This window comes from Monosiga brevicollis, genomic scaffold (genome assembly GCF_000002865.3).
Source record: "Monosiga brevicollis MX1 MONBRscaffold_15 genomic scaffold, whole genome shotgun sequence".
Classification (NCBI taxonomy): Eukaryota; class Choanoflagellata; order Craspedida; family Salpingoecidae; genus Monosiga; species Monosiga brevicollis.
Window position 1 is genome coordinate 740,997 of NW_001865052.1, and position 27,809 is coordinate 768,805.

Here is a 27,809-nt window from a genome sequence, read left to right on the forward strand (position 1 = left end):
GAAGAAAAAAGGAAGGACGGTAACGTTGCAAGTGAGGAGGTGATACGCGGCGTCGTGTTGTCGCGTCTTTGTCATTGCTGGAAACAACAACACATCACCAGCACACACACACACACACACACACACACACACACACACACACACACACACACACCATTTCGCTTTCTTTTCTTGTTTTCTTTCTTTTCTTCTTTTTCTTTCCTGCCATTTTTTGCCCACCTCTGTCTGTTTAGGTTAGTTCGTGTTTCTCGAACCTCTGTTTGTCTTTGATGTGCCTTCTGTCTGTCGCTCACATGGGCTTGGAAGAAGACATTGGCGAGTCAATTCAAACGCCGACGGAAAGCGCACAAGTGCGCTCCAGCGGATTAAAAAGTAAAACAAAACAACATCTTTCTATCGACCACCGCCAGAGGGGTTTTCGAGCGACCTCAGACACTGCAAGCCGCAAGAGCAATTCTGGGCCGAGCCTTGTTGCAGACTCTGGTGTTGGTCCTCCAACCTATTTGAACAGGCAAGCGAGTGTGCCAGCTTCAGGTACACTACACTTGCGGGGCTGACCGATCATTGGTTACAGCCTTGCGCAATGTCTTGCCCTACCCACACCGTAGAGATGAGTAATTCACAGCACATGGTCATCAGGACACAGACTGGCAGCACGACAGCCCACACTCACCCCGCGAATTGAGCTGAGGAGAGCACCGCGCTCTGTATCCCCGCCTATCAAAAATCACGTCATGAGCATGGCAGAAGATTTTGCTTCGCTCAATTTAGTAATTGGTGTGAGGCATGTCCGGTCGCACCTGCAGCCGCCGCCGGCGGGGGTGGCGCTGGCGTCGATGCCGCGGTGGGGGTCATTGGAGGCGGGGCCGGCGCTGGCGCTGGCGCCGATGATTTCGGCGTGGACGTGACCGGTCCGGTTGGCATGGAGACTGGCCGGCTAGGTGTGCTCGGTACCGACTGGTTGATGCTAGGCTGTCGTTGCGACATGCTGCGCGAAGGACTGTTAAAGCTGGTTTCTGTCGTTGACCGTGAAGCTGACCTGTTACAAGCCAATCCAATCGCCATTTCAGGTATGCTGTTGCGTAAGATCTCGCACTGCCACAATAGTCACTCGCACAAGCCGCCTTGCATAATTCACTGACCGCAACTGGCGCCCTTCGGCCACCGCCTTGATAATCTGCTTCATGCCTGGCGTGTAGGAGATCTGTACCAGATCGAGTGCATCAGCCAACCACAAAAGTTGCCGTCACCAAGACGGTTCAAGGTACCATTTCTCATGAGTGTGGTTTGTGTTTGTGTCCTCTGTGTTTGTGTACTTTGCGTTTGTGTACTTTGTGTTTGTGTACTTTGTGTTTGTACTTTGTGTTTTGTACTTGGCACTTGTCTCACCTGCAGCGGGTTGTATTCGTGCAGCTCCCGAACATCCTTGGGCTTGATTTGCGCTACAAACGGATGCGCTTTGACCTCTTGCAAGGTTGGCACGCGGCCCTCGGCATTGTAAAAGATAAAGGCCAACAGCTGCGCAGACAGGGGCCACGACACCGAATCATCGGTCAGTGAGGCAGAGCACGAATGTGATGTTGCCTCGAAACACCAAGTGCCAGTCCAAAAGTTGGGTCCAAGAGACGTAGCGAACGCACCTCAACCACTTGAGGCGGACACTGGCCAATCAGCTCGTTCATGTTGGGCCGAGCATCAGCCGACTCTTGGCCCATCGCCATCTCGTAGACGACATGCCCCAGGCACACTGTGTCGAATCGATCGCGATCCTTCCTGACCAGCGGCCTATCGCCAAGTCACGTGCAGATGGCCTCTCGGTGAGCATACATTGTCGCAGATGGTGCAGCTTTTGGCGCAAATTCTATGTCTTGCTTGTGCCATGGAGCAGAAACATACCGCAGGTTGGTATACCAGCGCGAGCGGAGGCCAAACAGCCAGTTGGTGTAGCCGGTCAGCCTTGGTTGAGGCATCAAAAGTCACGTCGCAGTGCAGACGAAAACAAGTGGTGCACGGTGAGAGGGCGCCGGCGCCAAATTGTCAGTCAAGGCTTCTCTGTCCATGAAAAGATTGGATGCCTACCGGGGAATGCCATCTTGAAGAATGATGTTTCCGCTGTGCAAGTTACGGTATTGCAAGCCCTTGCTCGTCAAGAATTCAATGCCCTCGATAATCTGGAAGGTAGTGCGCGCGATACGACCCGGGGGGAAGGGGCGGCCGCGGCGCTTGTACTTGTTCTCCCATGGCGCGAGCGGCGAACACTACCAAACAAAAAAGCATGGTGGTCAAACAAGCAGAGAAGAAGAAGAAGACAGGGAGGGGGAAAAAGAGTCCAATCCTCACATTGTAAATCTCGTCTCGGAGCGAGCCACGGGCCGAGAGAGGCTCCAGGAGAACTATTATAGACTGCGCAGTTCGTGCAGAAATCAGCACGAATGCAGAAATCAGCACGAGCAGGCCAAGGGCCAAGAGGGGCTGGCTTGGGCGGCGAGAACTCAAGCCTTGCCCGTACCTGTTCGGAGAGGAAATCAAGCTCCGTCATGGGCTGGATGTAGGGATGCTGTAACGAGGCTAAGATGGCACGAAGGTGCTACAAACGCAAGATTGCAGTCCAGCGGAATAAGCACAGAGATATTGCTGCACGTGGGGCGGATTCTACTCTCTTGACATGATTGTCTGCGAAAACGAGCCAGCACACCTTGCGAACAGAGATGTTCAAGGGGAAAACGCAGCGAGAAGCCCGCGGCACAAGAGCCAAAACTTGGTCAGGCCCGTTCATTTTTTGAATGGCAAACCAGCTCTTCTTTGTCTAGAGAGAGAGCGATGAGAGGACGAAAAAAGAATTTGAGACAGGCAAGAGAGAAGCCGCCGTAGGCGCGAATAACGTAGCGGGCTGCATGCCGTTGTGCGTACCCGGCTGCCAATTTGGGGCAAGTGCTGATGCAAGCGCATGCTGGGGTGCCCGCGCAGGTAGTACTGGCAGTTCATCGACGCCGCCTCTGCCAAAAGTTCGGCCAGCTGTGAGCGCACGTGCAGCTGTGTAACGAGCATAAAAAAAAAAGCTCTACTCGGAAAAGAGGATCGCCGGGGCACAAACCAGCTGCGGCAGTTTGCCTATTGTACTGCTCCATGAAGATTTGATCTCCAACAGCATTATTGATACGCTGGTATTGTTTGCGACGCCTGTGATTGAGATACCCATGGAATCAGAACGCAGAAGAAAACCAATGGAGCCGTCGGTGTTTGCTGAACGCTGAAATGCACGCAGGGAAAGCGAGGCGTGGAAGCCCGTGTTCTGAGGCTGTCGCATGCTGGAAGGAAACAAACGTACACGAAGGAGCGACATTGATAGACGATGACGAGAATGATGACGAGCAAGGCCACACCACCCAGGATGGGAACCTAGCAATCAGGGTCAATGAGCCGGCCCGACCTGAGCCCTGGCAGGCGCGACGCAGCCCCCGCTCACCCAGAGGTTGTCTTGGATAAAATCAACAAAGTCCCCCATGGTGGCCGTTGAGGCGCCCGATAGCACAGCTTTGGCACCGGGCACGACCCCGTCCTCCTCCTCGCCTGAGGACGCATGGATGGGCAGATGAGCGCACGAAATCGGATTGACGTGTGCCGACCACGAGAGCGACATCAATTTTCACTGCTGCTGCATAGCTTTGCTGCTTTGCTATGCCGCTCAGAGCACCCTCCACACACCTGCCCAAGTCGGCTGGGAGTGCAATCAACGAGCTAGCCACTCACAAACGCTCCAAGCCCTCGTCTCCACCATACGCCACCACGGTGCGCACCAGCCCCGGTTACCACTGCATCGAGACTTGCCAACACTCACTGCTCGTGTGTGTGAATGTGTGTCAGACAAAAAGTAAAAAGCGTAACCGTCTCTCCTCTCTCTCTCTCTTTATTCCTCTCTTTCTCAGACCGACAAACCAACCACTCTCTCTCCAAAAAAGCCAAAACCTGCTAAAATTGCTGAACCCCTCTATTCTGTACGGCGTGGCAAATCGTGCCTTTGTAGTTATGTCTCTCAAGCTTTCTCTCTCTCTCCAATCCAATTCTTCTCCTCTCTCTCTCTCTCTCTCAAGCTCTCTCTCAAGCTCTCTCGCTCTCAAGCTCTCTCTATTTTTGAGGGGTGTCACTGAACGATTGATCGCAGAACCGGTGCGATGGTGTCGTGTTGGAGCGTGACGGTGGTGGTGCTGGCTGCGGCCTTGTATGCAGTGTGGGAGCTGCCCCGACCTACCTATCATGTCCATGAGCAGGGCGTGGTGCTGGTGACTGGCGCTTCCAGTGGTATCGGTAAGTAAGACGATCGAGTGGTGTGTTGTCACGTGCGTCGCAGCTGTGACAGCGTGCATGTCGCGATCGCAAGGACCATTCGTTGGCCACGTCACCGAAGCCCTTGTTTCCGGGACCGAGAGACGGCCTCTCTGTCTCTCTCTCGCTCTCTCTCTCATGCAACACCCTGATGCATGCCTTGCAGGTCGCCATGCAGCGATTGAGCTCGCCAAGCTGGGTTATGAGGTGTACGGTACGGTGCGCAAGGAACGCGATGCCAACGACATCCGCGGCCTGGGCATCAAGACGCTTCATCCGATCATCATGGATGTGACCAACTCTGAGCAGATCAAGAACGCTGTCGAAACCATCAGCAAGCTGGACCAGCCCCTCATTGCCCTGGTCAACAATGCTGGCATCTCCTCGCGCGCCCCGCTCGAGGCCTATGATATGAACCGTGTGCGCAACACCTTCGAGGTCAGCACCAAACAAAAAACAATTTTGCCCCGCTACCGCGATACAACCTGGCTGCCCCACCCGTATTCCTTTGATCCCCCATGACTCTGCACAACCATTCAAAACAATAGGTCAACATTTTCGGTCTGGTGGAGACCACTCAGGCCTTCTTGCCCTTGCTTCGTGCCAACAAAGGCCGCATCATCAACATTGGGTCGGTGGCGGGTCTTGTCGGCATGGAGGGCTCAGCCGGTGCGTCCAAGCTCGTTCGCCATCAGTGATGCATGTCTTTAGCCTTTGCCCTTGCAAGGACCCCGCTGCTACCGCCGCTGCTCGTGAGGGATTTTCTGACCGAGGCTTTGCTGACTCGCATGATTTGGTGTAGTCTACTCTGGCACCAAGTTTGCCCTCGAGGGCATCTCCGACTCCCTGCGCCGCGAGCTCTTCCCGCTGGGCGTGAGCGTCTCCCTGGTCGAGCCCGCCTATGTCAAGACTGAGATTGTGCACAAGAGCTCGGGTGCGCAATCTGCCGAACACTGGGCCTCCAAGGAAATGCTCGAGGTCGGTTGAAAAATGACTGAGGCGCAATGGCTGGCTGGCCCCGGCGATGGGTTGTGCCGCACAATGATGACGTCTTACTTACCGAAACCGTGCCTATAGGTCTATGATCACTTTTTTAGCGTGGCCGACGAAAAGCGCCAGCGCGCTTTCGAGCACGCCGACACTCCCGAATGCACCACCAACGCTATCGTTGATGCCATCCGCTCTCCTCAGCCTCGCACGCGCTATGTTGTGGCCAACACACACAAGATTCCTGCCTGGATCACCACGGGAATGACTTGGCTCTTGCCTGACCGTGCTGTAGACGCCATCATGCGCCGCCAGGATCAGGTCACGGCCATGACTGAGGGTCGCACCAACTAAGAGCAAGCATGAACGAAAAACCGCGCGCCATCTTTCATTCATCATTTGTCCCGCAACCAAAGATGCTCTGACTGGAACACAATTCACATGAGACGTGACACCAGGCTCGAAATCGTGGTGATTTATACTTCTTTTTTTTTTCAAACTGAGTCCTGCACGCTCGATTGAGTGGAGACCACTGCATGAAAAAAACTCGATCGGTGATGACACAGCCGTCAACCCGCCTGCAGTCTGCCAGATTTCGGAGCTTGGAGTTTTGGGACATGGAACGCTCAGCGCCCCATACACCCAGCGCACAAGGTGCCACGGCATATGAGAAAAAAAAACAAAAACAAAAAACTCCACGCTAAAAAGACATCAAAACAAAATTTCCTGAACGTCCGATCCATAGAAGAAGTCCCAGGACGAAGGAGCGCGCAGCGTGTCTAAGAGCCCCGGCAATCGAACGAAGAATAAGTGCAAGCCACAGTCAGCAATGGACAACTGGGAGCCTAAAATACAGTCATGCATACAGCGGCAAGCAAGGCCGACACGCCGTCATACCAATGCCTTCTTCGAGCTGCAAAAGCTGCAACACAGCCGAGGCTATTTCCCGGCAGAAGAGCCCCGAGAATACGCACGTTCAGAGGGTGGGCAAGAGGGTGACATGAGAGACATGCAAGCAGGCACGCCAGTACTCCACCAATTCAGCAGTTGGACGAGTTGCTTACGCACCCATGGTCAAGCCGTTCTGGGCATTGTCCCCCGGGTTGACAAACATCACCAGTGCCAAGGCAGGGACGGCCAACTCTTGCACCAAGAGTCGGGTCATACCGGCACCTACGCCAAGTTGTTGTCGAGTTTGGGTCAGCGTTTGTGAGAATTAAGACCTTCCCCTCCTCACAGCAAACGTGAGGTAATAGGCAGCAGCGGCCGGCAAGGCCACAATAGATTTACCAGGAAGAAAAACACCATCGGGGTCCACGCCTTCGGTGTTACGCCTTTCAAGGGGGGGCAAGCCAAGCGCAGCAGCCTTGGCCTGCAGCTGCTTGGACACGGGGTGGCTGACCGAGTAGACGAGGCGAAGTTGAACGCTACGCCAGCCCAGAGCAGATGAGAAGAGAAGAGAGTATAAGAACTCAGATGTGCGAGTAAATCAGGTCAATACGGCTCAACGCACCCTTCGAGCTGGGAGTCGATGCGTTGTGCTGCATCGCTGCCAGCCAGGACAAGCACCTGCGCGACCTTTTGCGCTTCGAGCCACTGGCTGAGAGCTACACGAAAGGCGTCGCGTTGACTCTACTCGGGCGGTCATCATACACAAGTAAATCAGATGGTCCTACAAATAAACGGCAACTGGTGCTTCAGAAGTATAGCCGTACCGGGATGACACCACTGCGAAGCTGCATGACTGCTAGCTGCGCAGCTGGCTGAATGTAGACTGCCACGTCACGCGCCAACGGTGAGCCGCTGTTCGTAACAGCGGTGAGCAAGGTGCACGGGCCAGGCAAAGCAAGGCAACCCACCTTCAGCAGCCGTCATGATGCCTGGAACCATGCCCTCGACCTGGCGCTCACGGGGCAGGGCGTTGCCGATAGCCGGGACCAGAGCCGGATGGTCCAAAGCGAGGGCCGGCATCATGGACAACGTGGCCACCAGCACGTCCGCACAGAGCTGGCTCACATTACCGACGCAGAATGCTGGCACCACAATGGTGTAGCCTTCCAGGCTAGGCAAAGGCAAATCCGCGCCCGCACTTCCCACTGCCGCAGGATGGCGCACAACCGTGATCTCTTCCGCCACAGCCTGCTGCATCGTTCCCGTCGTCGCCGTCTGTGCCATCGTTACTGTCAGTCCGGTCGTTCATCCAGTGACCTTCACCCTTCAGCCAGCAAGCCCAGACTTGAGTCTTTCAGTCTCCTGTTTTAAAATGCCCTCCCCCTTATCCCTCTGAGTACCCAGTCTCTGCAGAGACTGGCCCTTATCAACCAAAACCAAACGGTTGGTCTCTGTGTGTGTGTGTGTGTGTTTTCAAACTTTTTTTTTTTTGAGGGTTGAGGAAACGGCGCTGGGGACTGGACAACCCTCTCTCCCTCTCTCCCTCTCTCTCTCTCTCTTCCTCTCTCCCTCTCTCTTCCTTTGTCTCGCTAGCTTTGGCTTTGCTGCGCAGCGGCAGAGGAACGGTGCTCGGCTGGTTTTACTGCCACCGCGCACTCACCAAGGGTGGGTGCGCTGCTCAGCTACTGATGTGCGGTTCGCCTTCACCCGAGTGACGGTTTTTTTTTTTTTTTCTATCCATCCTCCTGCCGTGCTGGCTTTTGGATGACCCTTGCTATCCAATATGAGCCTGGACGATCTGCGCTATGAGTGCTTGGTGGCGGCGGCGGTCGCCCACTTTGGCCTCTCCGGCGCCAGCGACCCGGTGTGTATTGGGTCTGGCAGCTCCAGCCGTGCAGCCCCGACCCGTCCTCGTAACAATCTGCCCACTCTCACGATCTGCCATCCATCCGTAGGCTCTGAGTGATTTTCTGACCAGTCCTGATGTGGACAAATTCCTCAATCAACCCGGCACTATGGTGCTGACAACCCAGCGCGATGGGCTGCAGGTGTGTGTGGCCTTCTCCTCCTTGGCTCGCCAAGCCGTGCCCACGCTCGTGCACTCCTTTCGCCCTTCGTCCTCATTTGAGCGTCTTCAACAGGACGTCATATCAGTTTCCATTGATTTGCCCTCCAAGGCTGATGGTAGCCTTCATGCCCTCGTATTTTACAAGCTGCAGCCCGTGGCCATCACTCTGGTGTGTCCGAGATAGGCAGGATTAGTATTGGCCCACCTATCTGTAGCCTCGCCTCGACGAGTGCTTAGGGAGATGGCAACCCGTACCGCCAACCCACGGCCTGCTTTCATATTTTGTTGTCTGCCATCCGTTGGACCATGGTAGGATAATGTGCATGCCGTCATCGGTAGCATCTCCATGTCCAACTCGCCACTCCAAGCGTTGTTCCATGTCGTACAAACCGTATACTCTCCCATGTTGCTGCGATCCAACCAATGGAGCGCCGAGGTTGACAAGCGAGTCCAACACCTGCTGAGTGACCTGGAAAGTGGTTTAGGCACAGCCATGCGCGCCGCGCCTGATGGTGTGTATGCAACCCGCAACCTGCCTACTGCTTCAAGCGACGGGCTTGTCGTGCGCCGCACAAGTCATCTTCATAACCGCTTCTTTTTCTGAACCATTTCGCTTGTATTGCAGGCACCTCAGAAGCCATCCGCTCCCCCAGCGATGAGTGCAGCTATTGGGCTGAGATGGCCAGCCGTGCTGCTAATCTGGAAGAACGGTCCGCGCACATGCAATGCTGACTTGCTTCATAGTTCTCCTCCCCTTGGGCGCACTTGCTGCCTGCCCCTGCTCTCACGCGTCAACCTGCACCCTTTCGGTTTGATGGACGACAGGGAGAGGGCGCAAATGTTTGGGGACATGCTCAGTGAACTCCGTAACGCCACCTCCAGCATGCGAAGCATGAGCCTTCTCGACTTGCAAGATCTCGTTGATCGATGCGAAGAGGTCAGTCAGGCTTGCGCTCCAACAAACGGCCCATGAAAGCAATGCACCGGGCTCAAACTTGAAGACCTGCTCGATTGTCACTCTCACCCCGCCGTCGCCTCACATCTCGAACCGCTTTTGCGCGTCCAGGTTTTGGATGATGTGTGGCGTGTCACGGACGTGACACCCTTTCCCGGCGAGCGTATGGAACGCTTGATGGCTATCATCGGTGATGCGCTGTTAAATGGTATTCAAGAGCAGCTGGCCATGCTCGATCTCTGGCAAGGCGATTTTGCCAAAGTACGTCCAAAGGCCTGCTTCTCTGGGGGGAAGGAATATTGTGCCGTCAGCTCGCCTGCTCACACGACTGCCATCATGCACCTTGTGGCCGCGTAGGTGCGAGACGCGCTCCGTGCGGGTACTCAGGTCGCCACAAGATGGCTGCAGCGTGCCGAACAGCTGACCTCACGCTTTTGGCCCGCTTTTGGCCCACATCGCTGGGAGCGCCCAGGCTACAGACATGCAGAGCTACAGGCTTTCTTGGACCGCTTGCAGGCCATCCTCAACCTTCGCTCGGTGCAGGATCAAATGACCCGCCTCCTCAACCCCAATCAGCGCGCCGAGTTTGGTGTGGATGAAGTCTTTGTCCCTTTTGCCAGCCTCGATGCCCTGCATTGCTCCCCCTTCACCGAGCCTCTCTGGTCCGCGGCCCTCAAGGCCTCGCGCCACCGAATGGAGCCAGCTCTGCAGTGCATTGCCGGCAAGCTTCGTGACCAGATTGGGGACCTGAGTTCGAGTGCGCAGTCGCTGCAGGCATATTTCCAGCAGTACCTCGATCTTGTGCGCTTGCCATCCGTCTCATCCGTCCTATTGCCCGAACGGGAGCTACTGCTTTCCCAACTCAAGGGGGATGTGAACCAGGCCCGCGAGGCCTTCTCACAACTCGTAGGCGGCTCACGTGAGGGCGCCCCCGTATCCGGTCGCAACCTCCCGGCCGTCGTGCAGGCAATGATTGCTTGCCGACAACTTTCGGGCCGCGTCGCCGATGCCATTGCCACCTGCGAAAAACTCCTGCAGGACCTGGATGCGAGCCAGCCCCTGCTGAGCGAAGCTGCCGAGTTGCTGCGAGAGATGCGTGACTTTGAGAAGGAGCAGTTTGACGACTGGACCCAAGACGTGCAAGATGACCTTGCCAACGAGGATATCATGCTGGAGACGACAGGCCGACTCATGCACTTTGATCACGGTGACGGCCAGCTCAAAGTCCACTACAGTGACCGCCTGCTCAACCTTATTCGAGAGGTGCGCCAGCTGACGGCACTCGGCTTTGTGCCTCCTAAAGACGTGGTCCAAGCAGCCAACACCGCCCAGAAGTATTATCGCCAAGCCGTGATTCTCAAACAGGTGGCCCACTTCTACAACACCATCGACAGCCAGATCTTAGAGCCACAGTATTTGCTTCTGGAAGGTCATGCCCGTGCTCTCGAAGCCATTGTGAAGCGCCCGCTGAAGGACGGTGACAATGTACAGTGGAGCGACACAGCTGCCTTGGACAAGTTTATCGGCCAGGTGCAGACCGCTGCAGAGAATCTCACCCGTGAGAACCGCCACTTACGGCGAGCGCATCAAAACTTTACCGACATCGTGCTCCGCCTCTTCAACACTGATCTTCTCCGACAACAAGCCACCTGGAAGAAAGCGCTTGAAGACATGCGCCACGAATGTGTGGCGCTTCAATCGCGCGGCTATAGCAAGGAGGCCATGTTGCCCTGGCAGCAGCACTGGGACTATCAGCTCTACAAAGCACTTGAGTTTCAGTACCATCTTGGCTTGGAAAAGCTTCACGAGAATCTGCCGGAGATTGAGATTGACCTCGTCCTCAAGCAGCACCAACTGCAGTTTCGGCCTCCACTGGAAGAAGTCAAGGCCAAGTACTACCGAGAGCTGAAGCGTTTCGTTGCAATTCCCGAAAAGTTTGGCGGCCTGGCCGACCCCAAACTCTTCCGGGCCATCCTGCAGCGTGCTTCGGGGGCTTTTGCTTCAGTTTATCGCAAAGCAGAACACCTGTTTCTCAAGCTGACCAAAGCTTCAGCGCCTTTCAAGGAGTGGGTTGCTCTGGCCAGCGTGGACGTCGAGGCTCTAGCTGCAGACCATCTGACCGAGCCAGCCGACTGGGAGTACAACTTCCGCATGCTCAAGGCCAAGGGACGCGAAGCGGAGAAACTGCCCAACGCTGTCAAAGTGGATTGCATGAATGTCTCCACGACGCCTGTCAAGGCGGCCATCGACGACATCATGCAACGCATGTTCGATGCCCTCGTCAACTCGCTGCGGCGCGCCGTTACCAAGCATGTGGCGGACATTGATGACTTTGTGGAGAAGGGCATGGAGGCGCTGAGTGCACGGCCACAAACCTTGGCTGAGATCGGGGAAGTCAACGCGCAACATGCGCAACTGTCCCGGGACAAGCCGGGCATTCTACCGCTATTTGCCAAGGCCGAGGCCAAGAACAAGCTGCTGCGCAGCGTCATTGGCTCGGACGTTGACCTACAAGCCGTACAGCAACGATGGGACAAGTTTGACCTCATGCTTGAGTCACACGCCATGATGATCAAAGAGCAGGTCGAAACCATGCGCACAGGTGTTGAACAGCGAGCAGCTGCTTTTACCCAAACGGCTGAAAAGTTTGCTTCACGCTGGGAGGCCCTCCGCCCACGCGAAACGGAATTGGGGAGTCGCGAAGCAGCTCTCGCGGCCATTGCCAATCTCAAGGAGCGGCGCAAAGAGTTGGATGAGCTTTTGGCTCAGTGGACGACTGTGCGGGAAGAGTGTGACCACTTTCAGGTGCCCTTAACGGCCGCGCCAGTGGTTGAAGCCGTCCAGGAGAGCATTGCTGGCATGGAAGCCACGTGGACCGTCTTTGAAGAATTTGTGGGGGGCTTGGAAAACTTTTCGAGTGAGGACTGGGTGTCGATTCGCAGTAAGACGCACCTCTTTGCCGATTATCTGGATGGATGGGTCGCCCGCCTCAAGGATATGCCTCAAAATACCGTCAGCTTGCGCGTGCGCTCTGACGTCGATCACTACCAACAAGCCCTGCCGCTGCTGCGTTATGTGCGCGGTGACAGCTATTCGGCCGAGCACTGGGTGGAGCTTTTCCAACTCATCGGCCTGCCTGCTAGCACCAGCATCGACGAACTTAAGTTTGGTGCGCTTTTGCAGGTTGCAGAAACCATTGCCAAGAATGAGGCAGCCATCAAGCATCTGCATTCCCGCGCCCAGGGCGAGATTACAATTCGCGAGGCTCTGCACGAGATTGATCTCTGGGGTGCAGCCTGCACCTTCGAGTTGACCGAGTACACGGACTGCTCGCGAAATCAGGTCCCGCTGGTGCGCGATTGGAAGGATCTTCTCAGCAAGCTTGGTGACAATCAGACGCTGCTAACAAGCCTGAAGGATTCACCTTTTTTTCCTCCCTTTGCGGACCGAGCACAGCTCTGGGAAAGCAAACTAGCAGAGCTGTCCCAAGTCTTGGACCTGCTCAAAGATATCCAGCGGCGCTGGGTCTATCTGGAGCCCATCTTTGGTCGTGGTGCCTTGCCCAAGGAACAGGCCCGCTTCAAAGCAGTCGACAGTGACTTTCGCAGCATTACCGCGGGCATTGCGCGCGATCCGCGCGTGACCCAGCTGGCAGGCCGCGGTGGCTTTGTCAGCAAGCTCGAAGGCATGCTGGATCAGCTCGTGCGCTGTCAGAAATCGCTCAACGCCTTTCTCGAGGAGAAGCGCACAATCTTCCCGCGGTTCTATTTCATTGGCGACGACGATTTGCTGGAGATTCTGGGCCAGGCGACTACACCTGCAGTCATTCAGAGCCATTTGAAAAAGCTCTTCGCCGGTATTCATCGCGTCGGGTTTGATGCAAACCAGCAGTCCATTTTGGACATGCGCAGCCAAGACGGGGAGCGCGTTGAATTGCGCACCAAGGTGACGATCACACACAACGTTGAGGAGTGGTTGGTGCAGCTGGCCGATGCCATGAAGGAAGCACTTGTCGACCTTCTGAGTAACGCTGTGCGGGATGGGACCAACCGAGAGCCGACCGCTTATCCATCGCAAGTCCTCTGCGTGGCTGAGCAGATTGACTTTACGGCCCAGGTTGAAGCTGCTCTGGTCGGGGGTGCTGCTGTCAGCCCGGCCCTGAGCAAGGTGCGCGAGAGCTTGGCCACAAATCTTGCCGCTCTGACAAGCAGTGCCATAGAGGGCAATGATGCTGATGCCAACGTTCTACGACTCAAACTCAAGGCCTTGGTTCTTGACGTTATTCACATGATCGAGGTGGTTGATTTGTTGCTTGAGAACCAGGTGACTGATGCACGAGACTGGTATTGGCAGAAGCAATTACGCTACGTGCTGACGCCGCAGAAGACGGCTGCCATCCTCATGTGCGACGCAGAGTTTGACTACACATACGAATACCAGGGCAACGCTCCCAAACTGGTGCACACACCACTTACGGACAAATGCTACCTGACTCTGACCCAAGGCATGCACATGGGTTTTGGAGGCAACCCGTACGGCCCTGCCGGCACGGGTAAGACTGAGTCCGTCAAAGCCCTGGGCAATGCCATGGGCCGGCAGGTCCTCGTGTTCAACTGCGACGAAGGCATTGATGTGAAGAGCATGGGCCGCATCTTCATCGGCCTCGTCAAGTGCGGTGCATGGGGCTGCTTTGACGAATTCAACCGCCTTGAGGAAGCCGTTTTGTCCGCAGTGTCCACGCAAATTCAGGTAATTCAAGCGGCCATCAAGGCACGCCAGGCCGAAGCTGATCTTCTCGGCCGTCGGGTTGACATTAACCCCAATTCGGGAATTTTCATCACCCTGAATCCCGCCGGCAAGGGCTATGGTGGTCGCCAGAAGCTGCCCGACAACCTCAAGCAGCTCTTCCGGCCCGTCGCCATGTCCAAGCCAGACCTCGAGTTGATTGCTGAAGTGATTCTCTTTTCTGAGGGCTATCGGCAAGCAAAGACGCTTGGGCCGAAGTTGGTGAGCCTCTATGCCATGGCACGTGAGCTGCTGACCCCACAGCAGCACTATGACTGGGGCCTGCGCGCCCTCAAGACCATCCTGCGGGCAGGTGGCACGCTGCTGCAACAGCGCCGCGAATCCGGTGAGGAGATCACCAGTGAGCTTGAAGCTCAGCTGCTCGTGCAAGCGTGCCGCGTGAACACGCTCAGCAAGCTGAGCTTTGCCGATGCCCGGCGTTTCGACTCATTGATTTCCGACATCTTCACTGGCGTTGAAGCGCCTGCGATCGAGTACCCGGCACTTCTCGATGCCATCCGAGAGGCGTATGCTGAACGCCACCTCGTTTACATGCCAACACAGGTTCAAAAAATGCTCGAGTTGTACGAGCAGCTACGTCAGCGTATGGGTGTTGTCATCGTGGGTCCTGCTGGCTCCGGCAAGAGTGTAGTTTGGAACGTTTTGCGCAGCGCCCTGGCGCGCGTGCAACCACACGCCGTCAAGTCGTACGTTGTCAACCCCAAGGCCATGCCTCGCCAGCAATTACTTGGACGAATTGACGTAGACACGCGCGAGTGGTTCGACGGTGTCCTGACCGCGGCCTCGCGCCAAGTGGTTCGTGAGTCCCTCGATCGTCACTCGTGGATCGTATGCGATGGTGACATTGACCCCGAGTGGATTGAGTCACTCAACTCGGTGCTGGATGACAATCGCCTCCTGACCATGCCATCGGGTGAGCGCATTCAGTTTGGGCCCAACGTCAACTTTTTGTTCGAGACGCACGACCTTGCGGCGGCGTCGCCAGCCACTGTCAGTCGCATGGGCATGATTTTCCTGTCCGAGGAGGACACAGATCTGCCGGCGCTGGTCGAGGCTTGGGTAGGCCAGAACATTGTGGAGGAGCATCGAACTCAGCTTTTGGACTGGATCGCAGACTCGCTCTACCAAGCCATGGATTGGATTGAGCAGCGCCGTAGCCACCTCGTGGTGGAACAGAGCAAGGTGGGCCTAGCGCTCAATGCCCTGCGCCAGCTCATCAGCGTCGACAGCAAACCGGCCTTTGCCTGTGCTCTTGTGCGCGGCATTGGCGGGCCTTTGGACCCCACCCTTCGTGCTGAATTGGCACGCAGCATCTTTGGCTGGCTCGGTGTGCCCGGTGACTTGAATCGTCCCCTTGACAACGCCGTGACTCAAGATGGCCAGCTTTACCTGTACACGTCCGAGATGACTCTGGACTTGGAGGTCGCAGACGTACTGGATAATGCGTTGGTTGCCACCGTGGACGTGCAGCGATCTATGGACACCATTCACCCCTGGATTGAGGGACGTGACCACTTTTTGATCGTTGGCCCCGAAGGCTGCGGCAAGAGCAACATGTTGGCACAACACCTGCGCTCGCTCCGCTCCACGGCGGTTGCAACACTGCATTGCAATGCGCAAACGAGTGAGGAAGACGTAATTCAGAAACTGCAGCAGGCGTGCGTCACCGTTAGCTCAGGATCAGGCCGCGTGCTTCGCCCGCGCGATGCTGAGCGTCTCGTCTTACTCATCAAGGACCTCAACTTGCCCAAACCAGACAAGTGGGGAACCTCGACCATTGTGGCCTTTCTGCAACAAATGATCGCGCATCAGGGTTTCTATGACAAGGCTCTCGATTGGATCGCTCTGGAGGGTGTGCAAATCGTCGTGACCATGAATCCAAGCTCCACGATGGGGCGCCATGCGCTCACGCCGCGCTTCACGAGCTCGGTTCGTGTTCTAGCACTCCAATACCCAGAACGCGCTCACATGCAAAACATCTATGCGTCCATGCTGTTACCAATTCTTCGCGCCAAAACGGACCCCACCAGAGGTAAATGGGCGTCCCCACAGCATGCCACGCGCTTAGCCAGCTCAATGGTGAGCTTGTACGAGCAAGTACAAGCCAAGTACACGCGTGATACCTATCGTCATTACCTGTTCTCTCCCGTGTACCTCACTCGGTGGTGTCGCGAGCTTCTGCGCTACAACCTCCAAGAGTGCGAGGTGTTGGATGCATGGGGCGATGCTGGCCGTAAGCTCTTTCGAGACACGCTCGTGGGCACGCACACCGAAGAGTTTGATGCGCTGCTGGTCAACGTGTTGCGCACCGACTGGTCCTACACTCTAGTCTTGGAGGAGCTGCTTTTCTCCGCGCTCATGCCCCTGAGCTCTGGCCCAGGCAGTGACACCTTTGGTTGTGGCAAACCTTTGGTGCGCGTATCCCGAGAGGACTACGCGGAGCTTTTGAGTCACACAAAGAAGAAATACTCGCGTGAATTTCACGACGTTTCCCTATTTCTCTTTGACGAGGTTCGTCCCCGAGCCAGCCGTCCCCTCCTCGCTATTCAACTGTCTTGCTCAGTTTTGGCCCTCTGCCCGGCTGATGCTTTGCTTTCTGGGGTTTTTTTTTTTTTTTTTTTTTTGTTTGTTTGTTTGTTTGTTTGTTTTTTTGTCTTTCTTGCTCATCTCACCCACGCACATTCTCTGCTGTTTTGTCAGATGTTGGACCGTGTTGCCTCCATGGATGCTGTTCTGGCCCAGCCCCGCGGTTCCCTACTACTGGCCGGTCGTAGCGGCAGCGGTCGCACCGAGGCCTTGTCTTTGATTGCGTATGCCCTTGGTACAGAGGTATTTACACCAAGAATTGGCCGCTTGTACGATGTCAAGGCCTTCCGCAACGATCTCAAGCTCGTTGTGCAGCGTGCGGGCGTTCAAGGCGAGCCATTCGTGCTCCTACTGGAGGACCATCAGCTTTTGGAGACAGCTTTTACGGAGCTCCTCAACTCGTTGCTCAGCACGGGAGATGTCCCTGGTCTTTTCGAACCTGCCGAACTTGAGCCGCTCATGGCATCAGTCAAGGATGCCGCCGCTGATTCTGGCTGGCGTGGATCCCCGTATGGCTTTGTGTGCCATCGCGTTTTGCAGAATCTGCACGTTGTTCTCAGCCTGGATTGCTCTCGTGATTCCTTCAATGTTGTGTGCGAAAGTAACCCGGCCTTTTTCAAGGAATGCCGCGTCAAGTGGACGGATCGCTGGAGTGCGCGCAGCATGCTGACATTGCCTGCGTTACTGCTCGAAGATGTTGTACCAGATCTGGTCAGCCATCCTGACACCCTGAAAAGCCTGGCCTCTCTGCATGAGGTGGCCATCACTCAGCTCCGTGCCTCTCCGCGCCACTACACGCGCTTCCTGTCCAAGTTTGCTGACCTATTCCGTTCAAAACGGGACGCTAAGCAAGCTGAAGCCGCACGCTTTACGGCCGGTCTGACCAAACTTGACGAGGCTGCCGCACTCGTGGACGAGCTGAAACAAAATGCCTCCTCGCAGAAAGTGCGCCTTGCGGAGAAGCAGCAGCAGGCTGACCAGGCCCTGCATGATATTACCACGGCCATGGCCAATGCTTCCAATCAGAAAACCGAGGCGGAACAGCTCAAAGTCACCGTGGCTCAAGAGGAGACTAAATTGTCGGAGCGCAAACGAGCCATTGATCTTGAGTTGAGCGGTATCGAGCCAGTCTTGGAGGCCGCCAAAAAGGCCGTTGGGGCTATCACTACGGCCACGCTCACCGAGATTCGCAACTTGCGGGCGCCACCAGAGGTCATTCGCGACATCTTGGAGGGCGTCCTCTTGCTGATGGGCATTGAGGATACGACCTGGAGCAGCATGCGCTCCTTTTTGGGCAAGCGTGGCGTGACAAGCGACATCATCAACTTTGACCAGCGCAGCATCACACCCGCCATTCGCGAGAAGGTGGAGGCCCTCATGACGCGCAAACCCTCTTCCTTTGAGCTGAGCGCGGCCAAGCGTGCTTCAAAAGCGGCAGCGCCGCTCGTCAAGTGGATGACTGCCAACCTGCAGTATGCATCTGTGTTGGAAAAGGTGGCTCCCCTGGAAAGCGAAAACGCGGCTCTTCAAGCAGGACTCGCCGATGCCCAAAACAAGCTGCACCACCTTGAACAGGAGCTGCGCGTCATCGACGACAAGGTCGCAGGTCTACGTCAAAACTTTGAGCGTAACACCACCGAGGGCGCCAAGTTGAAGCTAGAGCTAGAGAAGGCGGAAAGCGTAATTCAGCAGGCCGAGTCACTCATTGGAAAGCTGGCCGGGGAGCGCGAGCGCTGGGGCGATCAAGTTGCCACGCTGAACGCCGACGTGGACCGCCTTCCACTACAGGCTCTTTTGGTTGCTGCGTTTTGCGTCTACTTGCCACAGGCTCAGGAGGAGACGCGCCAAGCTGTGATGCACGAATGGACTCGTTTGTTCAATGTGGAGCTGCTCGATGTTTTGACATTTCTTAGCACCGAAAGCGAGCAGCTGCGCTGGAAAGCCCAGGGCCTGGCCTCGGATCGACTTTCCCTCGAAAACGCGGCAGTTTTGACCCGCTCGCGACTTCCCGTGTTTGCCATCGACCCATCGCAAAACGCAACACGTTGGCTGGCCGAGGCCATGCGAGAGCATCGATTTGAATCGGTGAGCCAGCAGGATGCTAATTTTACAACGGCTCTGGAGCTAGCTGTGCGCTTTGGCAAAACGCTTCTTGTGCGCGACGTGCGCGACCTTGAGCCCATCCTTTATCCGGTGATGCGCCGCGAGCTTGTGGTCCAGGTGCGCGCTATTGCGTACACATTGGCGACAAGCTGGTCGACTACAACGAAGACTTCCGTCTCTTCCTCGTCACAGCCGACTCGCGCTGCCAGCTCCCTCCAGATGCACGAGCCAGCTTGTGTGAAGTCAATTTCACAGTCACACGAGAGGGCCTGGCCGGTCAACTCTTAGCCGCAACGCTTCAGCAGGAGAAGCCACAACTAGAAGAACGCAAGACAGAATTGCTGCACCAGGAGGAACGCCTCAAGCTGTCCCTCAACGAACTTGAAGACTCGCTGCTGCAGGAGCTGGCTTCGGCGCAGGGCAATATTTTGGAGAACGAGGCTTTGCTCGCCTCTTTGAACGAGACCAAGGCTCAAGCGCTCCATATCGGCACTTCCCTGGAAGAATCACAAGCCCTGCAGGTAGCCCTCAACCAGGAGCGCGACGTATATCAGCCGCTTGGGCAATTTGCCTCTCGCCTCTACTTTTTGATGCAAGACCTGAGCAAGCTGAGCCCGATGTATTACTTCAGCCTGCCCACCTTTCTGGCCCTCTTTCGCCGTGCCTTGCAAACAAAATCGCCAAACAGCGACGGTGCAGAACTGCGGGTCAAGCACTTGTCAGCCCAGCTCCTGCGTATCGTCTACGAGTATGTGGCCCGTTCACTCTTCAAGGACGACCGCGGCTTGTTTGCTCTCCATTTGGCGCGAGGTGTCCGTCCGGACCTGATCCAGGCTCAAGAATGGACTGCATTTGTGGAAGGTGGAGGAGGCGCCACCGTGCGGACGCGCGAATCCCAAGAAAAGCTGCGCTCCCGCGTGCCCTCTTGGGTTCCAAGTGAGGTCGCGCCCCGCTACGCTGCGCTCTTGACCAACTTGCCAGAGCTGTCCCAAGCCTTGACGGGTGTGCAGGAAGATGTTTGGCGCGGCTGGGTGCGCCTGCCAGCCTGCGAAGCCGAAGTTCCACCGGCTGCCTCACAACGACTCTCGCAATTTCAAATGGTTCTGCTCATTCAAGCCGTGCGTCCCGATCGCATTCCTGCTGCGGTCTCGCACTTTTGTGCCCGAGCCTTGGATATGCGCTCCCTGGCTTCGAAGCCTGTCAGTTTGAAGCGTGTTTACCAGGAAGAGAGCAGTTCTACGGAACCCATCTTGCTTCTCGTATCGACGGGCGCTGACCCTTCTCAGGAGCTTGAGGACGTGGCCAATCAAGTGGTCGGTGCCAATCGCTTCCGCCAGGTAGCCATGGGCCAAGGCCAGTCCGATGAAGCTCTGCGCCTGCTACGAGAAAGCGCACAGCAGGGTGATTGGCTTCTGCTGAAGAACCTGCACCTTGTCGTCTCCTGGCTGCCCGTGCTGGAAGCTGAGCTCAGCGGACTCTCGCCTCACGAGGACTTTCGCCTTTGGGCCACTACAGAAGAGCATCCGCGCTTTAGTCGGACGTTATTGCAGCGCTCGCTCAAGCTCACTTTTGAAGCTCCACCAGGCATCAAGCGCAACATGGAGCGTACCTATGAAGCCTGGACCCCAGAGATGGTGGGGGAGCAAGGGTCCCTGCACGCCCAATGTCTCTTTGTGCTGGCGTGGATGCATGCCGTCTTGCAAGAGCGACGCACGTACATCCCTCAAGGTTGGACCAAGTTTTACGAATTTTCAGCTTCAGATTTGCGAGCAGCCAGTGATGTTCTGGGCCGATGGGCGCGCGAGGCTACCGCCACGGGAGTTCCGGACTGGACGCGCATGCATGGCCTGTTGATCAATGCCCTGCACGGTGGGCGAATCGACAATGCCTTTGACATGAAGGTGTTGCAGGCCTATCTGCAGGCCTTTTTTGGTGAGACCACCATTGCGGTCGGTCAGGGACATCGTGGGGCTGGCCGGCTAGCACCGGGAGTTACGATTCCCACGAGCGTACGCCATGCCGATTACACAGCAGCCATCGAAGCTTTGGCCGACACGGATCGACCCGAGCTCTTTGGCCTCCCGGCAAATGTAGAGAAGGCAGTCCAGGAGCAACGAGCCCTCGACTTGATTCAGAAGGTCCATGTCTTGCAGCGGGAAGACGATCTTGAGAGTCAGTTTGATCGTCAACGCTGGGCAGCGACGCTTGAGCCATTCATTGCCGCCTGGCAGAAACTGGTGCAACAGTCGACGGAACTCAAGGAAGGCGGGAGCAAGCAACGACCCTCCGACGACCCCGTCACCAACTTTGTTGTCCTCGAACGCTCGCACGGGTTGTCACTGGTGCAGCTCGTGAACGGTGATATCCAACAGCTCCAGGCAGTCTTGCGTGGCACGGCGCTCTTGACACCGCGTATTGATGCCTTGGCGCGAGCCCTGCTCCGCCGCGAGACGCCGCTGGCGTGGTTCAAGCGCTGGGAGGGCCCCGAAGACGCCACGCAATGGTGCCGCAAAATTGTTGCCAACACCATGGCGCTCAAGGCATACGTCGACGCCGCTGTGGCTGGTAACCTGCTGCGATCGCCAGTGAGCCTCAGCAACTTTTTCCGACCTGACACCTTTTTCAACGCTCTCCGCCAAAAAACAGCACAAGCAACGGGTGTGGCCATGGACAGCCTCGTGTTCAAAAGTGCGTGGGGGGAGGCCGGTGTGGCCGGCGCCACACTCTCTGTTCAGCTTACTGGCCTACAAATACAAGGCTGCGTGTTCGATGGTCAGCGTCTGAGTGAGGCTGATCGGGAAACCCCCACCTTAGTCAAGGTGCCCACCCTTTCGGTGGCATATGTGCAGGAAGTCGTCAACCATGAGAATGATCTAGAGGTGCCGCTGTACGCAGCAACAGATCGCTCGAAGCTGTTGGCACGTCTCTACGTGCCCTGTGCCTCCAATGCCAATAAATGGATCCTGGCTGGTGTGGCAATGTTCTTAGCATGAGCTTGATGTTTGGGGTGACTGCCTCAGAAAATATATTTTTGTCTTTGTTGTATTTACTCTCCTTGTTCTAAAACTACAAAGCACTCTCGCAGGGGATTATGAAAATGTGCCGTCAGGCTCCTACCCATGCACTCAATTGTTGGCTTGTGTTTATTCAAATTAACGCAACAGTCGAACCTGGCACATATTCAAGGTGGAGATGGAGGAAGCTACGGAACTTCCTGTAACACACCACTAGCCTGAATGACTGAAAACATATCTTTGTACAGAGCCGTCACTGAGTGATGTAAAGCGTTATCAAATTCCTGTGGACAGTTGAAGCTACTTTTCGAGTTGCACCATCTGTTCGCTCCGACAAGGTTGTCGATATGATAGTGCTTCGCATCCCAAGTGTTGATGCCATGATACAAGCGAAAGTAGAGCCATGGCGGATTCTCCTTCCATGGATGCAGCGAAGTCTGGATCGCCATCAAGTCCAAAATGTACTTTGTGTCCTCCGCCTTGCTTAGTGCTGGATACTGGATCGGCGCCACCGCCGCCGTCTTGTGCACCATGATTGTTCCTTCAATCCCGTACTTGCTGCCCTTGGCTATCAGGGTCCAAAACGTAGACATAGACAAAAAATATGGTTAAAAGAGCACCTCACAAACAGGCCCCATGTGATGGCACAACACGCACACCACACACACGACAGAGACCATAGATCATAGACCAAGTAATTTCTCATACTTACGTGCCGTATACACCAGACTGCTGTTCATGTTCAAGAACAGCCGATACTGGCGCGACAACGTGATGGCACCCGCCCCGTGTAGGCGCATCATGTCGTACTTGATCCGCATATACTGTCGCTCGTGCCAGTCTACAAACCCAATATCACCACCCAAGTAAAATTACATGCTGGAGCGAAGGCGTGACAGAGGCAGCTAGGCAGCCAGGCAGACAGACAAGTAGGCAGGCAGCGAGATTGCGATAAAAAGTTGGCGTCGGTGCCGAGCCAATGCCGCAAAGAGGCCCATCACCTCAGGTACATGCTGCCGCTTACCATCGTCGTCCCATTGGACCCAGGTCCCCTGCACCGGTACCGCGTTGATCCCAATGTTCCGTAGCTCCCCCAGCGTAAACTTCCGTGGCTCCACTCGAATCTCCACAACACACGCCGCAGATACCTCGCTCTCCGGCATGTTTGGAAGCGTCGCCGCCAGCCAGTCAGAGGGCGGCCCCACCAAGCTGTAGTCGGGTGAGTCGTTGATCACCACCATCGCCTTGTGCCGCATCGTCTGCGCCGCAAACGAGGCCATGGACTTGCGCGCCAGATACTCGTGTGCCTTGTCCTTGCCCGTTACCATGAGAGCAAACATGATGGGGTCCTGAGGCATGGTCTCGCCCTCGCGAATATCGATGGACATGGATGGGGTGACGGTGAGGGTGGGGATGGCGTCTGGGGATGTGGGGGCCTGATACTGGACGGTGAAGGGCGTATCTGAGCAGCTGGTCCATTTGACAGGGCCGTCACTCGTCACTTCTGGTCGAGAATGACCTGTTGTTTTACTCCTCCCGTTTCGAGCCGAGGCGCCAAGGATAACCCCAGCCAACACGGCACAAAAAAGGCTCAGCCTTGGGGGCTGCGACATCGTGAAGCGCTTCTCCATGGCCGGGGCTTCTGCAAGTATTGAAAACCAGCTGCCAATGCAACGGCAACTAACGCAGTTGACTGATACAAGACTGAACCATCCGAAGACCAAAGCCACCACCGCCGTCCATCAAGTCTCCTCCGTCGCAGCAACGACCAGCTCGTGTGTCGTGGTGTGCGTCTCTGGTGTGTGTGATGAGGTCCACCATCAAAAAAAAATCAAAAAAAAAACTGTGAACCGTTAAATTGCATTCATGCATTTTTGTGGTCTTGTCCCTCTCTCCCTGACCTCCCTATCTCCCTTACCTCCCTATCTCCCTTTTTTTTTTCAAAAAACTCTATGGTGAGACGATCGATCGCATCATTGCTCTGCATTCTTGGGTGTATGCCGCGCTATCCTATAGGCTACCCCGAGCCCTCCAGCAAAGAGCAGGATGGCGATAGGCAGCATGCCGTGATGCTTTTTGGCTTTTACGCCGCTCACGTCGATGATGCGTGCGACATCATGATACTCGCTGAGGACGACCTCGTGCAGCTTGTTGCTCAAGGGGTCGACACATCCGAACTGCCGTGTCGAGTGATTGACACACCAAGCGTTGTTGCCCGGCAGCTCATTAATCATGTAGTGCTTGGCATCCCAGGTGTTGATGCCGTGGTAGAGGCGGAAGTAAATCCACACCGGATTTTCCTCCCAAACGACCATTTTAAAGCCTTTGGCCTTGAGGGTGTCGAGATAAAACGTGTCTTCCTCTCGGCTCTCTGCCGGATATTGAATGGGCGCCAAGGTCGGCGCCTTGTGTACCATGATTGTGCCTTCAATACCGGTGGGTGACACCGCTGGCGGGTCCAAATCACCATGAGAGTTGGTGTGCGAGCCACCGTGTACTAGGCACCGAGGCGCATGCAAGTGGTACAAATTTCGAGGGGACGGGGAGCGCGAGTTGACGTACAGACAAAGGCGAAACTGCTGTTCTTTTCCAGAATAAATCGAACTTGCGTACGCAAGGTGATGGCATCCGCATGTTTGTCAACCATGTAGTCGTATTTGAGACGCATATACTGTCGCTCGTGCCAATCTACCAACAACATCAGATTTTTGTGTCAGTACATGAAGAACAGTTGAACCATCACAGCTATCCCCTTCCTTGGATGCAAGTCAGCACTGAGCTTACCGTCGTCGTCCCATTGTACCCAGGTCCCCTGCACCGGTACCGCGTTGATCCCAATATTCCGTAGCTCCCCCAGCGTAAACTTCCGTGGCTCCACGCGAATCTCCACAACACACGCCGCAGATACCTCACTCTCCGGCATGTTTGGAAGCGTCGCCGCCAGCCAGTCAGAGGGCGGCCCCACCAAGCTGTAGTCGGGCGAGTCGTTGATCACCACCATCACCTTGTGCCGCATCGTCTGCGCCGCAAACGAGGCCATGGACTTGCGCGCCAGGTACTCGTGCGCCTTGTCCTTGCCCGTTACCATGAGAGCAAACATGATGGGGTCCTGGGGCATGGTTTCGCCCTCGCGAACATCGATGGACATGGATGGGGTGACGGTGAGGGTGGGGATGGCGTCTGGGGATGTGGGGGCCTGATACTGGACGGTGAAGGGCGTATCTGGGCAGCTGGTCCATTTGACGGGATCAGCCGGGGCAGCAGCAGCGTTGTTGACAATGATCGTGGCCATCAAGGCCAGCGACAAGCGCCGGCACCACTTGGAACACATCGCGTCGTGGAGACGAGGCGTGCCCATCCTCCTGCCGATCAACACGTATCGCGTATTCCTTCAATAGTCCACCCGATGAACCCCAAACGCTGAAATGCTCAACCGCATCCACCTGCCACCAAACAGGTTATCAACCAACAGCACAACCCGGTGAATACAGCAACCGGAAGCACACGTCCGGCCAGACGCTGCCGTTGCAGCTCCAACTTAAAATGAAGCAGAAGGCGGCGGCGCTTTCACATGGTTGTTGGACAGCAAATTTCGCTGCATCTTCTTGACTTTTTGCTACATGAACATGAGAATCATTAAAGGTGTATTATGTGTTTATACCGTTTATTTCTTCGATTTTAAGTAAAACGTCTTCTTCTTCTCCTGTTGCTGCTGCTGTTGCTTGTTCTTTGATGAGTGTCGAATTTTTGTGAATTTTGATTGAATTTTTGTATATTTTTTTGGTAACACTTTCGATCGTCAGTACAGGTACAGGATGTGCCCAGGAGTCTAGAGTACCAACAGTGCATGCGATCGGTCGTCTTGCTGAGTTGTTGTTGTTGCTGACCATCGAATCTTCAACTCAACCGGGGGTCTCAACCAGTGTATGAAGCGTTGTCTGCTAGAGGACTGAGAAAACTCACTTACCACCTTCGGGTTTCTATTTCGAGCAGACGTTTCGAATCGGATTGAATACCCATCAACAAAGGCGTGTGACGTTACTTACTTCATCATCATTCGCACAAGAATACTATAATCACCGCAAGGGCACCTGCACCCTATGCAGCAGCGGTCGTTAGTGAAGTTTAGACGTGCTGGAGCCTGACAGTAGTAGTAGTGTCGTAGTCCAGTAATTCACATGTCAACAATTGGACATGGTGGAAGATTTCACTCAGTGGAGGGGGTAAGTACCAGATATGGACTCTGGTTCATGATTTTTTTTTTGTCGAGCTTTCGGACTCAATTTTTCTGTTGTTGATGGTGACTTGTCGAGTGTTAATCTTCAACACCATCACTGCACATCTCGAGGGTCCATGAAAGATGCACGGCAGGGTCAATCGGACAAGGCATGCAATGCCGATTGCTGCTTGGGTGCTCTGTGCCATCGTGGTGAGCGTGCTCGCTTCGATTGACAATGTCACCAAGCCAAGCATCGCGGCTGATGAGAATGGCACGCTTCATATCAATACCACCGGTCGGGTTATGATCAATGGCATCGATGTCGTCAACGCGCTGGCTCAAGCCACGCAACAGCTTTTGTATCTGTCACAGTCTAGCACGGTATTCTTTAGCTCCACCGTTGTTTCCAAGTCGACATTCGGCCCTCGTTCAGTGTACGCGGCAGACTTGGATGGCGATGGGGTCAAGGACATCATCAGTGCGAGTCAAGACGACGGCAAGGTTGCATGGTATCGCAATGAAGGAAGCGGCACATTTTCATCTCAAATTGTCATTTTTGACGGGGACAATCTCGTACGCTCGGTGGTTGCGGCTGATTTGGATGGAGATGGCGATATGGATGTCCTCAGCGCCATCGGATATGATGCTGATGAGGTGGCATGGTACCAGAACAACGGAACAGGTGGGTTCTCGGGCAAACGTGTCATTGCGTCAAACATCAAGGGGGCTCACTCGGTGTTTGCGGCCGACCTCGACAATGATGGTGACCTGGACGTGCTGAGTGCCGATCTCCATGACAACAAGGTTTCGTGGTACCGCAACAACGGATCCGGCCAGTTCTCACAAAGGCTGGTGATCTCCGACGAGACTGAATTTGTTCACTGCGCCTACGCGGCAGACTTGGATGGTGACGGCGACTTGGATGTCTTGAGTGCAAGTTTCGATGATGATAAGATTGCATGGTATCGCAACAATGGTGGTGGTGACTTTTCGAGCCAGATCGTTATTACTACACGAACAGACGGCGCCACCTGGGTGAGCGCAGCAGATTTGAATGGGGATGGTCATCTCGATGTGTTGAGCGCCAGTCAAAACGACAACAAGGTTGCGTGGTATCGCAATGACGGAAGTGGGAACTTTTCAGGAACATGGATTATTTCCACGACTGCGTACGGCGCGCGCGTTGCATGCGCCGCCGATATGGACGGAGATGGACAGTTGGACATTATTAGCGCAAGCTCTAATGACGATAAAATCATGTGGTATCGCAACGAAGGCAAAAATGGCTTCTCACCTCAAATGATCGCAAGGGTAGCGAGTGGTGCCTGGTCAGTGTACGCGGCAGACCTGGACGGAGACGGCGATTTGGATGTTGTGAGTGCATCAGACTCTAACAGCGAAATAGCGTGGCATCGCAATAACGGCCGCTCGCCATTTGGATAATGCCCCAAGTCAATCCAAGCATGCATGGAGGAAGCGCTTCGCATGATCTGATGAACCAGCGCACTCAATTGAAAAGACGTTCATACTTTTGCTCGTGTCACTTTGGTGAGCGTCCACTCTGAGCTACTGATCTTTGCCATGTCATGCGGGAACGGTGAAAATAAGATGATGGCCTGCCTTTGAATGGATCGTCACATGGATGGCATACATGCCCACATTCCAGGCGAAGGTGAAGGATAGAGTCATGCCATGGGTCATCCATAGTGAGAGAGTCAATTGATTGACAGGCCATCCGATCGGACTTACTATGGGATGTGCAACATAATTACCACATGTAGTAACAACGCAAAGAAAGAGAGAGAGAGAATTAGAGAGAGACAGCGACAGAGAGAGAGAGAGATGAATTGGTTTGGT

General features: G+C 55.3%; 8 protein-coding genes across 8 annotated transcripts; 4 read left to right on the forward strand and 4 right to left on the reverse strand.

Annotated features, from left to right (window-relative positions):
* Positions 1–727: 727 nt before the first annotated feature.
* On the reverse strand, positions 728–3,505 carry MONBRDRAFT_9459 (uncharacterized protein; the record flags this gene model as incomplete). The annotated part of the gene is made up of 8 exons (XM_001747167.1): positions 728–937; positions 1,390–1,518; positions 1,641–1,773; positions 2,080–2,258; positions 2,510–2,587; positions 2,696–2,806; positions 2,911–3,033; positions 3,467–3,505. The coding sequence occupies 8 exons, from the start codon at positions 3,503–3,505 to the stop codon at positions 728–730; spliced, it is 1,002 nt and encodes a 333-aa protein (XP_001747219.1).
* Positions 3,506–4,172: 667 nt separating this feature from the next.
* On the forward strand, positions 4,173–5,664 carry MONBRDRAFT_37674 (uncharacterized protein; the record flags this gene model as incomplete). The annotated part of the gene is made up of 5 exons (XM_001747037.1): positions 4,173–4,305; positions 4,490–4,761; positions 4,872–4,992; positions 5,126–5,301; positions 5,401–5,664. 5 exons carry the CDS (start codon positions 4,173–4,175, stop codon positions 5,662–5,664), a joined length of 966 nt encoding a protein of 321 aa, XP_001747089.1.
* A 1,428-nt stretch (positions 5,665–7,092) lies between these two features.
* Positions 7,093–7,458, reverse strand: MONBRDRAFT_9461 (uncharacterized protein; the record flags this gene model as incomplete). The annotated part of the gene is made up of 1 exon (XM_001747168.1): positions 7,093–7,458. The coding sequence occupies one exon, from the start codon at positions 7,456–7,458 to the stop codon at positions 7,093–7,095; it is 366 nt and encodes a 121-aa protein (XP_001747220.1).
* Positions 7,459–7,984: 526 nt separating this feature from the next.
* On the forward strand, positions 7,985–10,025 carry MONBRDRAFT_26739 (uncharacterized protein; the record flags this gene model as incomplete). Its single annotated transcript, XM_001747038.1, has 8 exons — positions 7,985–8,065; positions 8,157–8,249; positions 8,343–8,438; positions 8,583–8,781; positions 8,895–8,979; positions 9,095–9,206; positions 9,336–9,485; positions 9,582–10,025. Coding segments are annotated over 8 exons (1,260 nt in total), but the record flags the coding sequence as incomplete, so codon positions are not given.
* Positions 10,026–10,193: 168 nt separating this feature from the next.
* Positions 10,194–21,712, forward strand: MONBRDRAFT_26740 (uncharacterized protein; the record flags this gene model as incomplete). Its single annotated transcript, XM_001747039.1, has 3 exons — positions 10,194–16,541; positions 16,731–18,836; positions 18,869–21,712. 3 exons carry the CDS (start codon positions 10,194–10,196, stop codon positions 21,710–21,712), a joined length of 11,298 nt encoding a protein of 3,765 aa, XP_001747091.1.
* Positions 21,713–21,834: 122 nt separating this feature from the next.
* On the reverse strand, positions 21,835–23,346 carry MONBRDRAFT_37675 (uncharacterized protein; the record flags this gene model as incomplete). The annotated part of the gene is made up of 3 exons (XM_001747169.1): positions 21,835–22,301; positions 22,446–22,574; positions 22,758–23,346. 3 exons carry the CDS (start codon positions 23,344–23,346, stop codon positions 21,922–21,924), a joined length of 1,098 nt encoding a protein of 365 aa, XP_001747221.1. The 3' UTR covers positions 21,835–21,921.
* Positions 23,347–23,706: 360 nt separating this feature from the next.
* MONBRDRAFT_9465 (uncharacterized protein) lies at positions 23,707–25,091 on the reverse strand (the record flags this gene model as incomplete). The annotated part of the gene is made up of 3 exons (XM_001747170.1): positions 23,707–24,230; positions 24,296–24,421; positions 24,518–25,091. The coding sequence occupies 3 exons, from the start codon at positions 25,089–25,091 to the stop codon at positions 23,707–23,709; spliced, it is 1,224 nt and encodes a 407-aa protein (XP_001747222.1).
* A 1,035-nt stretch (positions 25,092–26,126) lies between these two features.
* Positions 26,127–27,395, forward strand: MONBRDRAFT_9466 (uncharacterized protein; the record flags this gene model as incomplete). The annotated part of the gene is made up of 1 exon (XM_001747040.1): positions 26,127–27,395. One exon carries the CDS (start codon positions 26,127–26,129, stop codon positions 27,393–27,395), a length of 1,269 nt encoding a protein of 422 aa, XP_001747092.1.
* Between the last annotated feature and the right edge of the window lie 414 nt (positions 27,396–27,809).